Below are 17,593 nucleotides of genomic sequence, written 5' to 3'. Positions count from 1 at the left end.
AAAAAAAAGGCTAGTCTTCCCTCGATTTCATATCCCCACCAGAAATCCTGGGTGCTACTGGGTACACAAGCTCTGAATAAATTCTTATAAAAGTAAAAAAAAAAAAATTCTTATAAAAGTGAGTTCACAAATCCATACTTAAGATTACAGACACACAGCACTGGTCCAGACCACCATATACCCTCACACTCGAAACCTATTTATCTTCAAATAACTACCCCAGAACATTATGTAAAAACACTGTCTGAAAGAAAAAGAAGCCAGTTCCCTGAGGAATTCAGGAAATTTTGCACAACCTCAAAGTGCCCTTGTAAACAGCAGCAGATGCATGAAATAATCGTTATCGGGGGAAAGATCTATTAGCCTCCTGATGATTGGCCCATCTGAAACCTTTCAACGAAAGAGCAATTTTACCTTTCTACTTTCCTCTCTAGCACCCTCCCTCAGGCAATAAGAAGGGTCACTAATCAGTTTTTAATTTTCTTTCCTGGAGAGATACCAGAATGGAGCTATAAGCATTCAAGGTAAAGACTTTGCAAAACAGAAACCAAGGAAAAACTCTGAGTGATATGAGCTCTAAAACCATGGCCATAACCATACATTATTCTAAGCCTTTTAAATAAACAAGCATCTTCCAGAAAGTCAAAAAAAAATAAATAAAACGCAATGCAGCTAGTATCATTCTGAGAAGAAATTCCACATAAGCAAACTCCCAAATTGGGAGGGGGGAAAAAAAAGATTCTTTGAGACAAAAGAGTCTCTCCCTCATATAATCTACCCAGAAAGAGCTGCACAAATCCAAATGCTGAGACTGCAGAAAGCACTCAAGCCAGATGCGGGCCTAGAAGGACTTGATTTGAGGAGGAGAGGGAGGAAACGGGAAGGGTTGGCAGCATGAGAGGAGACAAGATTGGCAGCAAACCTGAACGATTTTCAATCAGTTCTGACCTCTTCCCCTATAATCAGCTCCCAGCTGTTCCTTGCACACTTCGAAGAAACTGAGGGCGGGTGAGCACTGAGAAATCAGCAGACGGGAAACCAAAGACAGGGTTTCAGGACCACGTAGTGGGCTCTGGCAAATCACTGCCCCTCACTGGGTCCCTGCCCCCTCAGCTGTCCAAAGGGAGGGCTGCATCAGATGATTCTAAATGCCTGCGTCTAGTCTGCCCTCCTAGGGTAAGTGAAAGTCAGTCTGTTGTAATGCATACCATCTCTGCCACATCCTCCCCTGGTGTCTGCTGCACTTGGGGGCAGGCATTGCAGGGCTGCATTACCTGAGGACGTATGACCACAGTCAGGTTTGGGGCAGAGAAGCAGACATGAACTACCCAGCAAAAGAATGAGTGACTGGCAGAAAAAGCAGTAACATGTAACAACCAGTTTGTGTGAAAGATCTGTCACCCACAGCAGTGGCATTATCGAGATTCTAGACACTTGAGATTTTCATCACAGAGGAAACTGCCTGTAGCCTGCATATCTACTGGGATTTGTGAAGTGTTTGAATCAGTTCAGTTCAGTCGCTCAGCCATGTCTGACTCTTTGTGACCCCATGGACTGCAGCACACCAGGCCTCCCTGTCCATCACCAACTCCCAGAGTTTACTCAAACTCATGTCCATTGAGTCGGTGATGCCATCCAACCATCTCATCCTCTGTCGTCCCCTTCTCCTTCTGCCTTCAATCTTTCCCAGTATTAGGGTCTTTTCCAGTGAGTCAGTTCTTCACATCAGGTGGCCAAAGTATTGGAGTTTCAGCTTCAACGTCAGTCCTTCCAATGAATATTTTCAGGACTAATTTCCATTAGGATGGACTGATTGGATCTCCTTGCAGTCCAAGGGACTCTCAAGAGTCTTCTCCAACACCACAGTTCAAAAGCATCAATTCTTCAGCGCTCAGCCTTCTTCACAGTCCAACTCTCACATCCATACATGGCTACTGGAAAAACCACAGCTTTGACTAGATGGACCTTTGTTGGCAAAGTCATGTCTCTGCTTTTTAATATGCTGTGTAGGTTGGTTAAAACTTTCCTTCCAAGGAGTAAGCATCTTTTAATTTCATGGCTGCAGTCACCATCTGCAGCGATTTTGGAGCCCCAAAAAATAAAGTCTCTCACTGTTTCCACTGTCTCCCCATCTATTTGTCATGAAGTGATGGGACCAGATGCCATGACCTTAGTTTTCTGAGTGTTGAGCTTTAAGCCAACTTTCTCACTCTCCTCTTTCACTTTCATCAAGAGGCTCTTTAGTTCTTGTTTTCTGCCATAAGGATGGTGTCATCTGCATATCTGAGGTTAATGATTTTTCTCCCAGCAATCTTGATTCCAGCTTGTGCTTCATCCAGCCCAGCTTTTCTCATGATGTACTCTGCATACAAGTTAAATAAGCAGGATTCCTAATGTGATTGTGGTTAAAACCTAGAGGGCAACTGTGGCTTCATGGAACTGGACTAACATCCCCTGTGGCGTAATATTACGCCAGTTTCAATACCACTAAGATGTGCTACCACTTCCCTCGGCCATAGGGGATGTTAGTCCAGTTCCATGAAGGCACAGTTGCTCTCCAGGTTTTAACCTGCAATCACACTAGGAATCCTGGAAGTTCAAGGCTGAAAGCAAGCCATGAGGATGAGAGAGGGTGTGGGCGTTCAGAAGTGATGATCTTCCAGCCATCTACATCACTTTCCCAGGGGGAGAACACTGCATCTTCCACTGCTCAGGACCATTATCTAGCAATTTCTCAGTTTGTTGCAAGGTAATAGATGAAATCCACATACCTATTTAAATGACGTTAACTTTCCTAACATACTACACCCTTAACTACCAAGACTGACAAAGTTATTCATAAAACATATGCTAATACTCTTTTCCAGCCCTCCATCAAGTAATTTACAGAAAGAGTCTGGAAGAACCAAAGGCAAATCCTTCACACAACATGAACAGCAACATTCAAAGCTTATACAGAAAAGGTTTTGGAAATCTACATATTCAACAACCAAGGTTTCAATTTACAAATCCAACAACAGCATGACTAAACAATCCTTCTATCAATCCTTCTTCAAATATGACGAATATTTACTGAGCACCACCACGTGCCTGCCACTCTTCCCCGGGATTTAAGAGTGGATAAAATATACAATATTTTACTGCCACCAGGAAGTTTACAGGAAATTTTGCTCAAAATATTAAATGTCAAATTTGTTTTAACTGGGAGTGCTTTCTCTGCTGAATTATACACATCTACCCTACTAAGGAAATAGTAAAAATAAACAAGAGGTATAGATAGGTATGTCAAGGGAACAGAACTGTGAGTCCAGAAATTAACCTTTAATTTATTGTCAATTGATTTTTGATAACTAAAACAATTAGTTTTTTCAACAAATGAGCTTGGACAACTGGATATCCACTTGCAAAAGAATGAAGAAAAGATCATAGCCCCAAGTGTAAGAGTTAAAGCCATAAAACTCTTAGGGGAAAAAAAAAAAAAAACCAGAAGTAAATCTTCACAACCTTTGAGTAAGTAATGGTCACTCAAATATGACCCCCAAAACACAGGAAACAAAAGGAAATATAATTGGACTCATCAAAATTTAACACTTTTGTATATGAAAGAACATTGTCAAGAAAAAATTTTTAGATCCCACAGAATAGGAGAAAACATTTCCAAATCAAGAATCTGACAGAAAAAAAAAAAAACTTGCCATGGGGTCAAGAAGAGCTGGACACGCCTGGACAACTGAACAACAACATACTATACACATGTAGCAAACAACGATAAAAAGGAAAATAACTCAGTTTTTTAAATTGACAAACTATAGATACTTCTCCAAAGAAGATATACAAATGGCCAACAAACATATGAAAAGATGCTCACATCACTAATTTTCAGGAAAATGCAAATCAAAATGACAGTGAGATACCACTTCACATCCAAAAGGTTGGTAATAATCCAAAAGATTAAAGCAAGTGTTGGTGAGAAGGTGGGGAAAATTGGAACCCATAGACATTGCTGGGCTTCCCTGGTGGCTCAGACAGTAAAGAACCTGCCTGCGATACAGGAGATCTGGTTCGATCTCTGGCTCAGGAAGATCCCCTGGAAAAGGGAACAGAAACCCAAGGATTCTTGCCTAGAGAATCCCATGGACAGGGAAGCCTGGTGGGCTACAGTCCAGAGGGTCACAGAGTCACACACGACTGAGCAACTAACACTTTCACTTTCAGACATTCCTGGTGGGAATGTAAAATGGTGCAGCTACTGCGGAAAACAGTTTACAAGTTCCCCAAACTATTAATTGCTGCTATGATCCAGCAATTCCACTCCTGGGTATATATGCAAGAGGAACTAAAACATTATGTTCACATAAAGACTTATACATGAATCTTCATAGCAAAATTATTTGTAGTAGCCAAAATCCATCAACTGATGAATGGACAAATATGGCGTATCTATGCAATGGACTATATTTCAGCAATAATACGGCATGAAATACTGATACATACCTTATGAGTGAATGCAAGGTTAGAAAGCCAGGCACAAAAGACCACATATTATATGAATCCACTCATAAGGAATGTCCAGAATATGCAAATCTAGAGACAGAAAGATGAGTGGTTGCCTAGCTGGAATGGGGAGGAGGGTGGGAGGAAAGGAGGTGTGATTGCTAGCGAGATTTCTTTTGGGGTGATGAAATGTTCTAAAACTCATTTTGATGAAGGTTGCACAACTCTGCAAATACATGAAAAACCACTCAATTGCACACCTTAAATGGGCAAATTATAAGGTATGTGATGTACATCTCCATAAAACTGTTTTTAAAAATTAAATAAGAAATTAGGAGTCAAGCAGGTACACGTGTACCCAGGGAACCTAGAAAGTATCAAGGCGAAAAGATGTCTTTTCCTTCTCAGATTCATTGCTTATATTAATCTGGAAGTACCTTTCCTTATTCAGATTAATTCAGCCAGTCCACAATCATTCATTGACTCAACTCAGCTTGACCTGGGGATCCCATAAAAGAGATATAATCCCCTCCCTCAAGGCTTTCTTTGAGAAGGAAATGGCAACCCACTCCAGTGTTCTTGCTTGGAGAATCCCAGGGATGGGGGAGCCTGGTGGGCTTCCATCTATGGGGTCGCACAGAATCGGACACGACTGAAGTGACTTAGCAGCAGCAAGGCTTTCTATGTCTATCACAACAGCTCCCACTCATTCGGCATGGGGCTAAGGGTTATGCATAGTACTCAGGATAAGGTGGAGAATTTGACCCTCATTTTATAGAACAGGAAGCTGACTCTGAGGGTAGTGCCTTGGCTATGGTTACAGTACTAACACAGAGAAGGGAGACCTGAAGCAAGAGTTATCTATGACCAAGAACCACACCCTCATCATCTTCTGATATTGCTCCCAGGGTGAGGTGTACAGAAACTCCTGCAATGAAATGCAGGCATAATTCAGATTAGGAGAGGGCCTTCAGAGAAAGTGGCACCTGAGCAGAACCCTGCTTGATGAGAACAGGGACTTCACTCAAACACGAGGAGGTGGGGTGAGGCTTTCCAAGCAGAAAAAGACCAGGATGAGAGGGAAGATAGAGAATTCAGACTAGAAAGCAGCTTGGCTCGGCCAGAATCCACAACAAGGATATGGCAGGTGGTGGGAGTAAGGTCAGATAGACATGGGGTCCCATCATGAAGGGCCAAGGTGTGGCCCTCGTGCTCGGGAATATAAACTAAGCCAAAGAGATTGAGAAGCTACAGCAGCCGTCCAGCTGAGAACTGAGAGCAATCTGGACCAGGGCAGAAGGCATCAGAAGAGGGGAGAAGAGACAAACCTGGAACATACTGAAGTGGTAGAATTCCAACATCTGGAAGGATGTGGAAATTTAAGGAGAGCCCAGGTGCCAGAATCCTGACAATCCTGACCACCTTCCCTCCTGCCTGAACCCCTTCCCCTTTCCCTTAGGAAAGAATTCCACCCCTACCCAGCCCCAAGCAGAATCTGTCACCCTGAAGGTGACCCCATCGCCACTGTGGTTCAAGAATGGCCACAAGACTCTTTGCTAAAAGACACAAGGGCAAGTCTGCTGGTGAACTTCGGGAGAAGGAGTCATCCCTCCTACAACAGAGCCTGTCTCCACTCCCATCTCACATACTGCCACGTACAAGTAGCATCTCTAGAACCATTTACCCGTCCGCTACCACCTGCATATGACCCTGATTCCCAGGATGACAGAGCACAGGAGAGATGAAGAGAAACTGGGAACCTGATCTGAGCAAACAAATCTCATGTTAAAAGAATCTGCAATGAAATCTCTGTAACCGAGAATCAAAGCATCTTAACTCATCAAGACCGAGTGCGGCCTCCTTCACCAAACTAGGAAGCACCAGAAGACAGCGGCTGGAGGGAAAACAGGGCTGAGACATCGACGGTGACCTCCAGCAGGCAGTCAGAGACTCAAGTCAGATAAGAGGCAGGAAGTCTCACTAGGGGTACAGATGCGAAGTTTCAGCATCCCAGTGCTAGCTGAGGCAATGTGAGTAAAAATACAGAGATCTGAAAAATCACTGGTATCTATGGATATTGAACCGCTGTTTCCCTACTTCTAACAACCAACCCATCCATGCCTCTCAGATCCAGCACCACTTTGGGCAGGGTTGGGGAGGTAAGATATTCTAAACTGGAATTCAGCGGAGTGGGGGGAAAGGCAAATAATAGACCATACATAATGACAGCTATCATTTCAGGGGGCTTCCCAGGTGACGCTAGTGGTAAAGCACTCGCCTGCCAACATGAGCACCTTTTAGGCTATGTGCCTAAAAGTCTTTTCTCAAATTTGTAGTCATTCCATGAGGCAGTTTTCCCACCCTACAGCTTACAGATGAGGAAAGAAGAGTCCTGTGATCCATCACAAGATCAGTTATTTCAGGATTTAAACACAGGGCACGGTAGGGGAAGCAGGGAGACCAAAAATGACTACACAGCACCCCAGTTAGTACGATGGTTCCAGTACAATGTGGGAGCAGTGAGAATGGTGGATAAAAGCCAGTTTTGACAAGTGACAAGGCAGGAGAGGCTCCAAGATTGCTTCTCAAATACAGCCCTAAACGAAGGGCAAGGTGGGACCCGAGTGTTTAAAAACTCAAACCGGGGGACTTCTCTGCTGGTCCAGTGGCTAAGACTCTGCACTCGCAAGGCAGGGGCCCAGGTTCCATCCCCAGTCAGGGAACTAGATCCCACATGCAGCAACTAAAGACCCTGAGGGACACAACGAAGACCCAGCGCAGCCACATACATGCATTTTTTTTTTGGTGGGGGGGGGTGGGGGTGGGGGGGGGGGGGAGTTTTCTTTAAATAAATAAAAAAAACTCACAGTCTCCATGGGCTAGCTCAGGAACTTGACGCCCAACTCACGTCACTGTTCCTACGCAAAGATGTTTTCTAAACAAGGTACTTTCTCGGCAACCTCCAGGACACCATGCCTACAAAGCTGGAGTGCTCAGCATCACGAACAGAGCTGCCTCACGCGCTCTGAACACGCTGTTTCTCAACAATCTGCTGCCGCATTTGGTTCCCTCCTTGGTCTCGTTTGGCTCATTCCTCCTCTGACATCTGACCTTTCAGTCACTGTCCATAGGGTCTAGCGCTCAGCACCTTTCAGGTCTCCCGGCCTGCATTCATCTCCACTTGGCACGTCAATATCCTTGAAAACAAATTTCTCACCCATTTGGAAACCACTGCCAGGCCCCCTCTTGACTTCAGTGAATTACTTGCAAGAGCCATCTCAGCCTTTGGAGACTCAGCAAGAGTGTTCAGTTACAGAGAAATGGATTAACAGTAGGCGGCACTAAGGAAAAGTGCCTATTTCACTTTAACAAAGAAAAAAAATAAAACAGGAAATACATGGTTCAGAGGGCAAGGAATGCAATCCACATTTTTGAGAATACTACAGACTTTCCAAACTATGGTTACAGGCTTTGAGTCACAGACTAAACTGGCTGGTCCCTGACCTTAACACACCTAGTCTAGATCCAAACAAGTGGTAACAGGGGCCTGGTTAAATTTAATATATGAGACTTGGAAACAAATCTTGTGACACAGGAGCAAATGGCAGTTACTCTTACCACCCAAAGCAGGCTGACTGGAGCATTAAGGACGAGCTTTTCATGTGGCTAAAATATCAGAGACAAAGCTCGGCCAAAGAAGTCAATCCGAGAGAAGGTGGAGCGCGTGCGTGCTTAGTTGCCCTGTCATGTCCGACTCTTCGCAACCCTAGGGACTGTAGTCCGCCAGGCTCCTCTGTCCATGGGATTTTCCAGGCAAGAACACTGCAGTGGGTTGCCATTCCCTTCTCTAAGGGATCTTTGCAACCCAGGGATCGAACCCAGGTCTCCTGCATTGCAGGCAGATACTTTACCACCTGAGCCACCAGGGAAGCTTCCAGGGAAGCTGAAGGGTTATGGCAAATCTGACATCTGACCTGTCCTGTTTATAACAGGCCTGCAGAAAAGTCCATTGTGCATCAGAATGAAAAACTTATCATTTGTCATAAAAACCCAGTATTTAACCTTGACCCTGTCTTTTCCATTATGCCTCAGAGTAGTGTCAGATGAGGCTTATGCAGCTTTAGCAGTAAAATTGGCAATACAGCAAGATTAAAAATTATACCAATGGTCCCCAATTGTGTAAACCCACACTATGAAACCAACCGACACTACTGTCTGATGGTTTAAAGAATCGGAGACAAGGGAAGAAAAGCAACTGAAGTGTGAGGATCTATTATCCCATCTTGAAACAGGCCTTTCTTCCAAAAGACTCTTAAGCTGTAAGGGGAAAGCTACACTGTTAAAAGAGAGAGAGGAAAGATTCAGTAGTTACTTCTGTAACACGGAAACGGTGTAGCTCATGTTTTCTGAAACAGCTCTTCCTCAGCTAGATCTTCAGCGTCCTGCATGCGCTCAGTTCACTGCACCATCTCACTTTCTACCCACTATCAGTGTGAAAATGAGAGTACCTTGGCAACAGGATTTCTCACAGTAAGATTCACTTTATTCTAGGATCTTTTCAAGTAAAAATAAAACGGCAAAGGAATCTCATTATCCAGAAGATTTTCAACTGCCTACTCCAGCAGTAACACTCCATTCATTCTTCTATTCAAATTACAGTGAATATGCATCTGTTACCTGTGTACAGCTCTAGCTGCTGGGGTCACAGGGAAGGGCTCTCAGGCTTCTGTGGGAGAGAGGCATCTAGAAATAACATCTGCAGCGTGATAAGTGCTGTAACAGGATGTGAGCAAGGCATAGACAAGCACTTAGCTTTGCCAGGGCAAACTGCCTTAAAAGCTTTCTAACAGATGGGACGCTCAGTTTAAGTCTTAAAGGATGAGTTCAGATGAGTATGTGGCTAAGGAAAGGCAAAAGGGTACCACTCAGCAGCAATCCCAAGCATAAGGTGCAAGAAAGTCAGGTATGTTTGGAAGACTGAGCAGTTCTAACCACAGTCACTTGGGTACACAGAACTGCTGAAGGTCTAGGTCAGGTAGAATGTTAACTCAAACAATGATGGTGGGACTTTATATGCAAACAGGAAGGAAGCACGCAAAGAAGGAGAAGAGGACAAGGAAAGAAGGAGGAAGAATCTAGACCAACAATTTCCGAGTGTTTACCACATGCAAGGCACCATGAATTCATGAAGTGGGTATTATTTTGTTTCCATTTTACAGATGGGGAAATTGAGATTCAGAGAAGAAAAGTAACTTTCTGAAGGCCTCACATCTAATAAGTAATCAGTGGAACCAATATGTAAACCTCGTCCATGCTTTTCATCAATCCAGTATACTGCCTGCTAGTCTAAGAATATTAAGCAAGTTAAAGATACAGATTTCATATTGTTTTCACTAACCTATGAGGCATATAACTCTCTTTCAAAAGAGAAAAAAGAAGGCATCTGAAAGTTAGTCTGCATACAGTGTGGAAGGTTGGGTACCAAATTCAGAAGAAAAAGGGAAGCTGCTACCCTCCATGGCAGTGGTTTTCACCTGAGGGTGATTTCACCTATCAGGAGACATTCGGCAACATCTGGGGGTATTTTTCCTTGTTACAACTTAGGCAAGCGGTGTGACTGGCATCTTCTGGGTAGAAGCTACAATTACAGCTAATTATCCTCCAATGGAGCAGACAGCATCCCACAACAAAGAACCATCTGCCCCCACAAAGATACAACCTGACATGAACCACTGAACAAAAGATGAGCTTCCCATCTCATTTTATAATAAAAATAACCAACCACTGTCAACATATCTAATGAAAAGTCGATTCTGAACTTCTGACCCTGCAACTTAATTTTATCACCATCTGCTATGGTCTAAATGTTTGGGTCCTCCTGAAATTCATGTTGGAAACTTAAACCCCAAAGTGATGGTCTTTAGGAGGTGTGGCCTTTGGAATTAGCACCTTAAAAAAAAAAAAAAAGGCCAACTGAGCTCCCTAGCCCCTTCTGCCACATGAAGACACAACAAGTTTTCAACCTGGAAGAGGGCCCTCACTCAACCATGCTGGAACCCCTGATCTCAGACCTCCAGCCTCTAGAACTATCAGAAATATATTTCTCTTGTTTATAAGTCACCCAGTCTGTAGTATTTTGTTACAGCAGCCTGAACAGATTAAGATACCACCCATGCTCAAAAACAACAAAAACTGTGTGTTAGTTTAAATTTAGTTCAAAGTTCAGTTCAGTCGTTCAGTCATGTCCAACCCTTTGTGACCCCATGGACTGCAACACGCCAGGCCTCCCTGTCCATCACCAACTCCCAGAGTTTATTCAAACTCATGTCCATTGAGTTGGTGATGCCCTCCTACCATCTTACCCTCTGTCATCCCCTTCTCCTCCTGCCTTCAATCTTCCCCAGCATCAGGCTCTTTTCAAAGGAGTCAGCTCTTCGCATCAGGTGGCCAAAGTATTGGAGTTTCAGCTTCAACATCAATCCTTCCAATGAACACCCAGGACTATCTCCTTTAGGATGGACTAGTTGGATCTCCTTGCAGTCCAAGGGACTCTCAAGAGTCTTCTCCAACACCACATTTCAAAAGCATCAATTGTTTGACACTCAGCTTTCTCTATAGTCCACCTCTCACATCTATACTGACTACTGGAAATTAAACTAACTTAAAGTTAGTTTAAGCTTAATATTATAGAATTCAAGGACAATTATATTAACGGGACAGCAAAAAGTGTGATCCAGCATCAACCAAGAAAATTGTAAGCCCCTAGAAAAGGATAGCTAGTCATTATCTGCTAAAGGTAACAAACAATGCTTTCCCCATTAAATTGCTTTTAAATCACTTTAAAACCATGGATAATAAATGGCATTTTTAATCTTTTTTTTTCCCAAGGAAAACGTCTTGTAAAATTGAGGGGGCAATTAAGTCTAAAGATCTAAAGGTATAACATGGTATCTATAGGGGATAAGGCTATAGTATATAACTGAAATTTGCTAAGACAGTAGTAGATCTCAAGTGTTTTCAATAAGAAAGAAAGGCGTGAGATGCGCATGTGTTAACATTGGTGAGATGTGGGAAGTCTTTCACAATATGTATGGGTATTATATCATCAAGTTGTACTCCTTAAACATGTTGCAATTTCATTTGTCAATTATACCTCAATAAAGCTGGAAAAAATACTTTCAATCATTTTTTTTTTTTTTTAATTTTCGAGGGAGCATTTATATAGCAGTTCATCTTAAAACAGTTACAACACAGATATCATGTTTGAGGTTTAGAAACCTAGACACAGTGTGAAAAAGGTGTACTATCCCAGTCACATGTAACTTACTAACCAGTCAAGACCCTAGGTCAATCTTTTATTACCCCAGAAATGCTTATACCCCAGAAATGCTGGGGTACGATTACTTGCTTCAACCTATGTTTAGAAGGTCCCTGACTGTGTACCTTATGTCATTGGTATTAAAAGATACAGCTATATGTGAATATAATACAATTTGCAAAAAACTACTGCTTTTCCCTTTTGCTCAGTCTTCTTAGATGTTTTATTTACCAATCTAAATGGAGTATAAGAAACAATTGTTGGTAAGAGAGATGCACGTAATTCAAGTCCCCAAGTTCTGCTTTTCTAATTTATTAGGAAGTTTCTGATCAAAGTATCAAAACTGATTTATAATATTCCCTCAGGAACCTCAGGATGATTTAGAAAGTAACTTCATTTAAAAGTTAATGGATGGGTTTAACTGTGTGAATTGGATGGTATATTTCAATAAAGCATTTTTTTTTTTAAGTTAAAGGAAATTCCATCTTACTGTCACACTGCTTTCATTAATTTAGTCAAATACACTGAGGGAGAAACAAGCACCTCGGTGTTTATTACATTACCACTCAGAGGACTAAAATCTTGCTGAAATGAAAATACTGATCGAGTTCACATTTGCAGCAGCAATTTTGTGGACTAAATCATAAAACCTCGTGATTTTTTTTCCCCTAAAAATCTTTTGCTAATCAAATGACAAGTAATAAAAGTAGTGTGAGTCACATTCACGTTGTGCTTTCCAAGAGAACAAAAAGAAAGATTTCTACCTCACCCAGCACAGAAAACTACAAAGGTCAAAACAAACGTTCTCCTGAACAAACACTGCTCAAAAAACTAAGAGACCAACCACAGCAGAAATTCCTACTAAAATAAACAACAGAGATAGCAGCGGAGAACAAACAGCTAAAAGCTATTGTGTGGCTCGACACACAACCAATAGCATTCAGTTTATATAAACTTGGGTTTTTAAATCTTGGATAAGGCTCAATCTACAATCTTCTGCATGCAAAAGACTTTCTGTTTGACAAGGTAAGGTTACCTCTAAAATAAGTTAAGAAGGCAAACAGCTATATGTTATTAGTATGAATATCACACCAGGTTTTATTTTTCTAATTATTTTTGAAACAGAAAACTATTTTCCATTTAAATGCTACTCATCTTAACAAGGGGCTTCCTTGGTGGCTCAGACGGTAAATCGTCTGCCTGCAAGGCAGGAGACCTAGGTTCGATCCCTGGGTCGGGAATATCCTCTGAAGAAGGAAATGGCACCCCACTCCAGGACTCTTGCCTGGAAAATCCCATGGATGGAGGAGCCTGGTAGGCTACAGTCCATAGGGTTGCAGAGTCAGACAGGACTGAGCAACTTCACTTTCACTTGAATCTGAACATATAAGATGTGTAACTACTGTCCTCAGGCTGAAATGCTTCCTATGGGAACAAATATGTAGATTTTTTTGCCTGAAGTCAATGAAAAACTTTGATCGGAGTTGCAGAAAAAAATCACTTTATAACTAAGTTTTCAATGAGTAACCTGGTGTTTAAACAAATCCACAGTGTTTTTCAAAATAGTACAGGGGAAAAAAATGTTTTACAAAGCTTATTTCTATGCCTTCTACTTAAATTTACTTCAACTAATCTTTTTAATTTATAATGCATTATTATAATGGTAATGCAAGAAAATTATTAAATAACTTTAGGAATCAGTAAAATTTCTCCCATTAAGGGTTAAAATATGTAATTTTAACACAAGATTAGATGTCTTCATCTAAGACAGAATGTTAAAAAGGGTCATCTCAAAATAAATATTAGAAAATACTTTTGAAAAAAATTCTATTTCAATTTCAGGGGAAAATGTCATATGCTTAGCTAACTTTAGTTAGCGATAATCAAAATTATCAAGAGTACTATCCTGGAAGGAAACCACTATAATAGTAGTTATTGGCTATTGACTTTGTAGTAATTGTTTACTATTTCGTTTACAAACTAAAGTAGGAATTAAAGAAAATGCCAAGTATGTACAAAACAATAATATGCACAAACATAATATTCATTCAGTGTTTGAATATCCTGTAAGATGCTGTTCATACATTACACCATTTGTAAGCATATATGTGTATGTTTAATTTAGTGCATACCATTAGCAGATTGGAGAAGCAAATGGCAAACCACGCCAGTATTCTTGCCTGGAGAATCCCATGGACAGAGGAGCCTGGTGGGCTACAGTCCACAGGGTTGCAAAGACTCAGATACGGCTGAGCAGCTGAGCACGCAGGCACAAGCAGAGAGGTGCTTAACACATGCATTTTTATGGTAGCATAGTAGCTACAGATAATGTGGTTAACTTAGCAGACATCTGTGTTATACATATGGCCATCAAAATAACTGTGGCGTGCTTCATGACACTGAAAGAGGGCATGCCTGCTGCAAAATGATTACTTTGAACAAAAGCATGCCTAAATTATTGTTTAGTTAAATGGCATATATCCAAAATAACAGCATTCTAAAGTTGTGAATGCCTTTGAATCACTCACCAATTTTCCACCTATTTGTAAAACAAGATAAGCACCATCAGGTTATAAAAAGTAATTATGGATCAGGATTTTTGATTCATGTTTCTTTGACAATATTATTCCATTTGATCCCAAGTCTTGGCTGCTCTCTTGACAGAATAATGTACAAGCTCCACAGCTGACAGGAATAGGGCTTTCATGATAAAATAGGAAGCTCACATACCAGATGACTTTAGACTTCAGAAAGATTGCTTTGTTGTTTTAGTATCAGATCATGAGTTATCTTTCTCTAATTGTTTCAAAGCCAAAGAGAATCTATGTGTTATCAAAAATGTATGTTTTTGTGAGTGTTGCCTATTTTATTTGCACAGTACACTAAAGAATGTTACATCATCTTGTAAGTTCTTTCCCTGATTTCATGTTGGCGGGGCGGGGGATGGGAGTTGGAACATAAAGAGCTAAAAGTATACAATGAATACTTGCCCAAAGTCTTTTATTGACCTTAAAAGAATCTGATTGACTTTTGCTTATTACAATTACAGGGCAAACAATATTCAAAACAATTTGCTAAAGGGTTTTTATTTTGTGGCTTTAACTGATCATTTTTACCTTTCTCTAACAAAAAAAAAAAAAAGCTGTAAAATCAGAATTCTGTACACCAAGAATAATACAAACCTGAAACTTCTGACGGAGAACAGTTACTCTAGTGCGTATTAAGCTATGTTAAAAACTAATTCACACAAGGAAATGCCCAGAGTCTACGCCATTAGGATTAAATTCTGCGGTGACAAGACAAGGACAACACAATTGGCAGCCTTAACTGTATTTTCCAGACGGCCTGCTGTACGAGAGAGAGGCGGGGGAAGGACGATTTCCCCTCCTCAGACTCAGCAGCTAAGGTATCTAAAATGCCGAAGCGATTTTAAACTGAAGGAGAAAGAAAAAACAACAAAACACTCGGGACTGCGATCATCTCTAGGTAGCTACCTTGTTGCGAGAGAAAAACCAGCGCGCAGGCGCGTCCTTCAGGTTGTCAACCGTAAACACGAGCCCATCAAAAGTAAGGAAGTGGATGTCTGCAAGCTCCCATATCCTTTTTGTTTGGGTTCTTCAGGTTAATAGAGGTAACTGCATTTTAATGACCTACTAAGAGGCACAAAGTTATTACCTAGTTTGGAGAGATGTTTACTTAAACATGGGGCTAAAACCAGGTTGCTTTCGGAAAAGGAAATTATTTTCCGGCCAAACGTAACATTACCCAACCACAAACACAGGCGACACAATCACAACCACCTAATAAATGTGTTTCCAACGAGTGAGCTCTTTTCCTTTCCCAGTAATCCTATCAAGGGAAAGATAGTCGCTCAACAAAGCCGAGGATCGCCTGTATATTCATTTCTGCGCCTCTTTGGGAGCTCTGGGGGCCTTAGCTGCTCTGGGAGGAGAACGAGCTAGGGAAGAGTTTTGGGTCTCAGTTTCAGGACGGTAGATTGCAGTTGAGAGCTGCTGCACGGACGATCCTGCCAGACGTCAAACTTACTCTCCTTTATGAAGAACGCAAAGTTAACTCGGCCTGACACGTCCACCCCGCACCTGAGCACGAGGGTTAGCTGCCGCGCCTTCCCACCGCGCGGAGACACCCCGCCGCCCGCCCCGCCCGGGTGTCGGCGCTGGGACAAAGCCGCGGACCCCCTCGCTCTCCCAGCCGCGCACCGCCCCCCCCGGCACACGCCCCCGACCCGCGCCTACCTTGATGCCCTGTTGCTGGGTTGTGAGAGTTAACTTGGATTCATTCAGAAGCAACACTTCGCAATAGAATTCTTCCGGAACCGCGCAGAAACAGCCCATGTCTCCTGTGGCGGGCCTCGGCCGGCGGAGAAAGCTGCGACCCAGCCGCTGAGCCACCCCCTGCCCTCAAACGCGAGGCAGGAACGGACTGCCCGCGCCGCGGCGACGCCGAGAGCACCCGTCACCGGCGGGGCCCGGAGCGGCGCGGACGGAAGGTGAGGAGGGCGGGGAAGCCCGGGAACGCGTCAGCGCCCGGGAGCGGCCGGGGAAGCGCCGGCGGAACTGGGCGCGGAGCGCGGCGGCGAGTCCCCGCGCATCCTGCGGCTCCGGCTCCTCCGAAGGCGGGGGCGCCGCGGCCCCTCCGCAGCCCTGCGGGCGAGAAAAGTCGCCTGTCAAAGGGGTCAAGCGGCAAGAAAAGAAAGGGACGAGAGCCCCGGGCCCTCCTCGGACTTGGAAGCCGCTAGAAGCCCTGCGACTCCCTCCACCCACGCCCGCCGGAGGGCAGAAGCAGCGCACCGGCCGCCCCCCGCCTCCGGGGTCCCCAGAGGGCGCGCGTCTCCAGCTCCGACCCCACCCCGCAGCCCCCGGTTCGGTTCGCCGACCCGGGAGCACTCGGCTGTTCCTTTGTGTCAGGGGTGCCCCCACCACGTCCCGGCCCCACCGCAGGGGCAATGGCGAGGGTCGTCCCTCGGTCCACTACCGCCGCCTGCCCAGCCCACCAGCACCGAGAAGCCGGAAGAGGGTCCGAAAGGGTTTCGGGCTCCTTACCGCGACCGCCGAGTGGAGGTCAGATCGTCGCGGGGCACAGCTGCCGTCGGGGGATCCCCGAGTTCATCACGGGTGGCCAACTTGAAGCTCTCCCTCCGAGAGCCCCCTGCCCGGGCGGCGGGGTGCTGCTCCTCCAGGAGATTCGGAGAAGCGGGCGGTCGGGAGACTGGTGAGCGGAGGAGCCGGCGGCCCGGCTGGGAGCGCGGCCGGCGGGCGAGCGGGGTGTGCCCCGGGGCGCGCCAGGCCGCGGCGGCTCCCGGGAAAGTTAGCTCGGCGCTGCGAGGGGTGGCGCCCCGGGCGGGAGCGGCCCAGGTGCAGCTGGGCCGGGCCTGGGTGCCTGCGAGAGGCCCGGGAGCCCAGCCGGGACCCAGTGGCCGCGACGGGGGCGCCCCTTCTGGGGCGGGGTCTCGGCTGGGGCTGGAGGGCGGAGCAGAGATGGTCAAACGGCGAGGTGCTGGAAGGTCCGCCCGGGAACCGCGCGGCGCGGGAGCGGTCCGCCTCGCGGCCCCGGGCCCGGGCTCTCTTCGCTGTATCGGTTTCCCGGGGAGATCTGAGGCGTGCTCTAGGAAGGGGCAGGGCGCGGCTCCGCGCGGACCCCGGCGCTCGACGCTCCCAGTCCCACGCCCTCCGCGCCACTGGCTCTCCAGGACGGGCAGGCACCACAGCTCCGAGGCTGCAGTGCCCCCTGGTGAGCACTCCTGTCCGTGCACAAGCAACC

The 17,593-nt window shown here is 44.7% G+C and overlaps 1 protein-coding gene across 2 annotated transcripts in view; it reads right to left on the bottom strand.

Annotated features, from left to right (window-relative positions):
- Window positions 1–16,243, bottom strand: part of EPB41L4A (erythrocyte membrane protein band 4.1 like 4A) — a 287,116-nt gene extending 270,873 nt beyond the window's left edge. For both annotated transcript variants that reach the window (XM_052646727.1, XM_052646729.1), the window contains exon 1: window positions 16,069–16,243. In XM_052646727.1, the coding sequence (XP_052502687.1) occupies window positions 16,069–16,167 (99 nt within the window). In that variant the 5' untranslated portion in view covers window positions 16,168–16,243. The remainder of the gene's footprint in view (window positions 1–16,068) is intronic.
- Window positions 16,244–17,593: the final 1,350 nt, after the last annotated feature.

Source organism: Budorcas taxicolor, chromosome 10, assembly GCF_023091745.1.
Source record: "Budorcas taxicolor isolate Tak-1 chromosome 10, Takin1.1, whole genome shotgun sequence".
NCBI lineage: Eukaryota > Metazoa > Chordata > Mammalia > Artiodactyla > Bovidae > Budorcas > Budorcas taxicolor.
Note: the sequence above shows the minus strand (reverse complement) of the source record. Positions and strands in the feature narration are given on the sequence as shown.